Source organism: Panicum virgatum, chromosome 1K, assembly GCF_016808335.1.
Source record: "Panicum virgatum strain AP13 chromosome 1K, P.virgatum_v5, whole genome shotgun sequence".
Taxonomy (NCBI): domain Eukaryota; kingdom Viridiplantae; phylum Streptophyta; class Magnoliopsida; order Poales; family Poaceae; genus Panicum; species Panicum virgatum.
The window spans coordinates 47,290,181-47,295,710 of record NC_053136.1 but is presented as its reverse complement, the minus strand read 5'-3'; the positions used below and the strand labels follow the sequence as shown (position 1 = coordinate 47,295,710).

The following is a 5,530-nucleotide window of genomic DNA, read 5'->3' as shown; positions in this document are numbered from 1 at the left end:
TAGGTTAGTTAGATCTAATAAGTAGTTTTTTCCTATATAGTTATCCAATTTCTTAAAATAAAAAATATCCTTTTGTTACCTTTTTTTAATACTTTTTCAATCGCACCAATTTTAAATTTTCTCAAAAGATTATCCACATCGTATTATGACACAAAAGGGATAACGTAACATGGATAAGTGAAGGTGATTTTATTCTCGTTGCAGAATCTCGCGCATTGGAGCCGATTCTTTGTGCAGGAGCTTGGCCCATCTGTCATCACTATATCGCGGACCAAAATACATCCGGTTCACACGGTGACACGCGGGCAACGTAAATTCCTGCAGTCCTGCTTAAGGCTGCCAGCAGAGCGAGCAGCAAGCACGTCTTTGACGCGCGCTTCTTGCCACGTTTCGCGGCAGAAGCGATTCTAAGAAGGAATCACGGCTGTCGCTCGGCTAAACGCAGACCGATAGCTAGCGCTACTAAAAAAAAAAGGTTTATTCGGTCAATACTACCGGAAACCGGCAAGTGACAAGCCACGGCCACTACTACGAGTTACTGAAACAGAACATGTTTGTCCGCGGCACCAACCCAAATTCAACCCGAGGTTGAGTAAAGCGTGCCGGGATTTACCAAGAACGGGCCGAGTTCCTTGCGTGACAGAAGGGGGCTCTGCGCGGACAGGCAAAAAAACCCCCCCACCAATTCCCCAAAAAGATGGAAGGGAAGAAATAGAAAAGGGTAGCAGGGGGGCGGCGACAGTCACCGCTGATCGCGACGCCACCTTGTGGTGCATCTACCTAAGATACCTGCACGAGTGACATCACGTGAGTAAGACTTACACTCGACGCAGCCAGCCCTTTTTATTTCTTTTTTGTTTTCTGCACATTAAGCTGTAAGCCACGCTGCCCGGCGGCCCCCCTTTCCGAGCTCTATAAATCGCACCAACCCCCTCTCCCTCGCTCTACCTCCATCAGCCATCAGGTCCATCTATCTATCGCCATCCCCTTCCCTCTCGCCCGGCCGGCCTCCTCACACAAGCTAAGCTGCCTCGGCTTCTCGCGCAGCGCACATCGGTAGAGGCGATCGACTAGCTTGCTCGTGAGTGAGAGGAGGGGAGAAATAATGGTTAGTGCGAATACACTCCCTTGATCGTTCGTGATGCGGCCATCATGCATGCTGCTTAATTTTCAGCTTTCTTTTTCCCCCCCTGAAGTTCTCTGAATAGGTGATGGACATGTGTGTGTAAGAGCTTTAGAGTGAGACGCTAGCAACTAACAGTATCTAGCTCGATTCTTTCAGTCTGCCATTAACGACGGGGACATGAAGATGAGGGTGATCCTCGTGGAAGACGAGGAGACGACGACGGCCTCGCCGACGCCGACGCCGTCCAAGTGCTGCGAGTACACCCTCGACGGCTCCGTCGACATCAAGGGCCGCCCCGCCGTGAAGGGGAAATCGGGAGGATGGCTCGCCGGCGGCCTCATCCTCGGTACGTATGATAATTCTGCCGCCCAACCATTCCTGCCCTTCCTGCTTTATTTCTTACTAAAAATTTGGAGAGAGAGAGAAAAAAAATCTGCAGTTAATCTCCTACCAGTTAGCAGCATGCGACAAATTCATTTCTAGCAAAAGGGAAACAAAAGGAGAAAACTTTTTGCGCTGTGGCCTTTCGGCCGGTTAACTCTTGCAACACACATGAATGCACGATCGATCGGTCGAGTTGCTCTGGAGTGCCGCTCCTCGAAGTGGCGGTGGGGCGCCAGGTCTTTTCTATCTGAGATCCTGCCTGCATGCTGAGGTAGTGAGGTGACATCGGCCACGCAGGAGCAAGCGCTCCGGGTCGGAACCGGGGGGTTCCCGGTCACGGGGAGGCTGCTTGCACGCATTACTCATGCCACATCAGGATCCCATTAGGGGACGGAGGGTCCATGATCCACCAGCTGCCAGCCGATCTGCGTGCCCTGTCGTGATGTGTGGCTGCCGCAGCCCGCAGGCCCATGGCCGGCCGCCGGAACGGCCAAAGGCGATGCGCTCTCCGGCTGGCTCGCTGTTCGGCCGGTTCCGCATTGCTTTCGATCGGTCGGAGCCCCACGAAAGCCGAGTCTCCCCATACTGTTTGCGTGCTTGTCGAGCACCTTTTTGCCTGTACTGTGTTTGTGTGTGTGCGCGTACGTCGACGTCTGTCGATTGGCCAGCGGACCTAATTGGCACGTCGTACGCCGGGGGGGCGGTCGAGAGAGGCTAAGCTTTGGTTAGTGGGGATCGGTCGAATCTTCGATCGGCGGTTGCTGACGTGGTGCGTGTGCGTGTTTGTGGCTGCAGTGAACCAGGGCCTGGCGACGCTGGCCTTCTTCGGCGTGAACGTGAACCTGGTGCTGTTCCTGACGCGGGTGCTGGGGCAGAGCAACGGCGACGCCGCCAACAACGTCAGCAAGTGGACGGGCACCGTGTACATGTTCTCCCTCATCGGCGCCTTCCTCAGCGACTCCTTCTGGGGGCGGTACAAGACCTGCGCCATCTTCCAGGCCATCTTCGTGCTCGTAAGTCGATCGCGCACCGTGTCGGATCGAGTCTGAAATTTTTGTAGAGGAGTGAACAGTTAGTTGCTGATGTGTACGTGCAAGCAAACACATGCTCTTTGTCCGTGATGACGCTCGTAGCACAGTATCGATTTCACCCCCATGGAAAGCTACTCGATCCGATCGAAGTGGATCGATCGCCGTCATGTTGTACTGAGTACGTACGTGGATCGATCCAAGATTACAGGGCTGACCCGTGGCTGTCCACGCTGTTGCTGCAGGGCCTGGCGCTGCTGTCGGTGTCGTCGCGCCTCTACCTGATCAGGCCGGAGGGGTGCGGGATGGAGCAGGCGCCGTGCGGCGCGCACTCCGGCAAGGAGCTAGGGATCTTCTACATCGCGTTATACATGATCGCCTTCGGCAACGGCGGGTACCAGCCCAACATCGCCACCTTCGGCGCCGACCAGTTCGACGAGGAGGACCCCGCCGAGGCGCACTCCAAGGTCTCCTTCTTCAGCTACTTCTACCTCGCCCTCAACCTCGGCTCGCTCTTCTCCAACACCTTCCTTAGCTACCTCGAGGACGAGGGCCGGTGGGCGCTGGGGTTCTGGGCGTCCACCGCGGCCGCCGCCACCGCGCTGCTGCTCTTCCTCAGCGGGACGCTCCGCTACCGCTACATCCAGCCCGGCGGGAACCCCATCGGCAGGGTCTGCCAGGTCGCCTTCGCCGCCTGCAGGAACTGGAAGGCCGCCGGCGCGTCGTCGGCCGGGGTGGTCACCCTGTACGAGGACGACGACAAGGCGGACGCCGGTGGCAGGAAGCTCCTGCACACGCAGGGCTTCAGTTTTTTGGACCGCGCGGCGCACGTGGACGCGGACACCAAGCTCGGCGCGCGGGACCCCTGGAAGCTGTGCACGGTGACGCAGGTGGAGGAGGTCAAGAGCATCCTGCGGCTCCTCCCCATCTGGCTCTGCACCATCCTCTACTCCGTCGTCTTCACCCAGATGGCCTCGCTCTTTGTCGTGCAGGGCGCCGCGATGCGCCGCACCACCCCGTTCGCCGGTTTCTCCGTCCCGCCCTCCAGCATGTCGGCCTTCGACATCCTCGCCGTCGCCACCACCATCTTCCTGTACCGCCGCGCCATCTGCCCGTTCCTGGCGAGGCTCACCGGGCGCCCGGCCGGCCCCACCGAGCTGCAGAGGATGGGCCTCGGCCTGGTCGTCGGCGCCCTGGCCATGGCCACGGCCGGGACGGTCGAGCACTTCAGGAAGGCCGGCGCCACCGCGGCGATGAGCAGCGACCTGCACATCATGTGGCAGGTGCCGCAGTACGCGCTGATCGGCGTGTCGGAGGTGATGATGTACGTCGGCCAGCTCGAGTTCTTCAACGGCCAGATGCCCGACGGGCTCAAGAGCTTCGGCAGCGCGCTCTGCATGATGTCCATGTCGCTCGGCAACTACTTCAGCGACGTCATCGTGAGCGCGGTGACCAGGGTCACCACGACCCGCGGGCGGCCAGGGTGGATCCCCGACGACCTCAACCAGGGGCACCTCGACAGGTTCTACTTCCTGCTCGCCGTGCTGGCCGTCGCGGACTTTGCGGTGTACCTCCTGTGCGCGAGCCGCTACGGGAGCGGCAAGGTGGACGCCGGGAGGAGCAGCAGCGACGACGACGAGGAGGAGGGAACGGCTGGTCAGGTGGCATCCCCCGGCGGCGAACGCATGACATGATGACTGCCTTGTTGGGCGCGTGTCGCGCGTCGTTCTTGAGATGGAGACCGCAACTCTTGAGGGGGGACTGGTTTAAGCAAGACGAGTCTTTCATTGATGATAGGACAAGCATGGGGAAGGGGTGCTGATATGACTAAAGAATAAGAACCAGCAGCAGTTTAGATACATGCATGCATTGTTGTGTCGTCGTGTATAACGTATGCCTTCATTGTTGTTCGCATTTTTTTTTTGTTAATGTAACAAGAAACCACGACTGTTACTGACCAGTTCTGTTATTTCCACCATTGCTTCATCTACCGCGCAATATGCAAGTTGACTTAGTCGACTGGCACGCCGCCTCTTACCTACTTACTGAAAAGAATGACTGACTGAAAATATAATAAATTAATAATGAATCTATCCAATTGATTCTGCACATATTTGACAGTACAACCCGACCACTACGACACTGCCAAACACTTCAGCGGCTCAGCCTCATTTTGATGACCTGCCTCTACTGATTGGGCGTCCTTCACCACTCTTTGCCGGGCAGGAGCACCCGGGACGCCTTACCCATCATCAATCACCTCTAGTGCTGAGCTGGAACCTTAACCCCCTTGACTCTAACCCTAACCCGAACACCTTGTCATTTCCAGAGTCCACTCGAGGAGACAATCGGGGCCATGTTGTAGTGCGTGGAGAGGAGAAAAGGAAAACCTTCAAGGGCGTGGCCAAATATCTTGACATTGTGTCGTCTATTTGTTCGTGATGGTAGTTGTACTTGAAATTCTAGATCATAATAGAATGGGAAATTTGTCCGTGGGACATTGCGAAAGTTGGATTTTGTACGCAGCACATGGTCAAAGTTGAATTTGTGTGCAGCACATTGCAAAAGAGTTCTTTGGTCTGCAACACACCACTACAGATAAACTAATCATTTTTGGCTGGGAGAAGAGGCAAAAAGTCTTATTTGCCCTCGGCCCCACCTATCATCTTCCTCTCCTTCGCCTCTGCCGTCCTCTGTCTCATTTTCTTCCCCACTGAGCTGCTGCTGCCTGAGCTCCCTTCCGCCACCGCCGACCGCCGCGAGCCAATCGACATGGAGGACAGAGAGGACGCCGTCTCAAGCCCACATGTCCTTCCCTCACCGGCGCGGGCCCACCTCGACTGTTGCTGCTGCCGCCGTCGGGAAGCCGAGGCCTCCACCGCCATGGCCGCCGGCCAGAACCACGACGTCAAGGCCGCGTGCACGCACCCCATGGCGCCGGCGGCTATGCCCGCGCAGCACGGCCGGCGGACGGCGCAGGGACGAGGGAGGG

At 57.1% G+C, this 5,530-nt stretch overlaps 1 protein-coding gene across 1 annotated transcript; it reads left to right on the top strand.

Moving 5' to 3' along the window:
* The first annotated feature begins 935 nt into the window (after window positions 1-935).
* On the top strand, window positions 936-4,526 carry LOC120713668 (protein NRT1/ PTR FAMILY 7.2-like). Its single transcript, XM_039999613.1, has 4 exons — window positions 936-1,108; window positions 1,283-1,472; window positions 2,306-2,523; window positions 2,784-4,526. The coding sequence occupies exons 1-4, from the start codon at window positions 1,106-1,108 to the stop codon at window positions 4,230-4,232; spliced, it is 1,860 nt and encodes a 619-aa protein (XP_039855547.1). The 5' UTR covers window positions 936-1,105; the 3' UTR covers window positions 4,233-4,526.
* The last annotated feature ends 1,004 nt before the right edge of the window (window positions 4,527-5,530 follow it).

Bases quoted from the DNA above. Each gene is read 5' to 3' on its own strand.
- LOC120713668 (XM_039999613.1), top strand. The intron at 1,473-2,305 runs GTACGTATGATA...TTGTGGCTGCAG, and splicing joins CGCCGGCGGCCTCATCCTCG to TGAACCAGGGCCTGGCGACG. The intron at 2,524-2,783 runs GTAAGTCGATCG...CTGTTGCTGCAG, and splicing joins TCCAGGCCATCTTCGTGCTC to GGCCTGGCGCTGCTGTCGGT.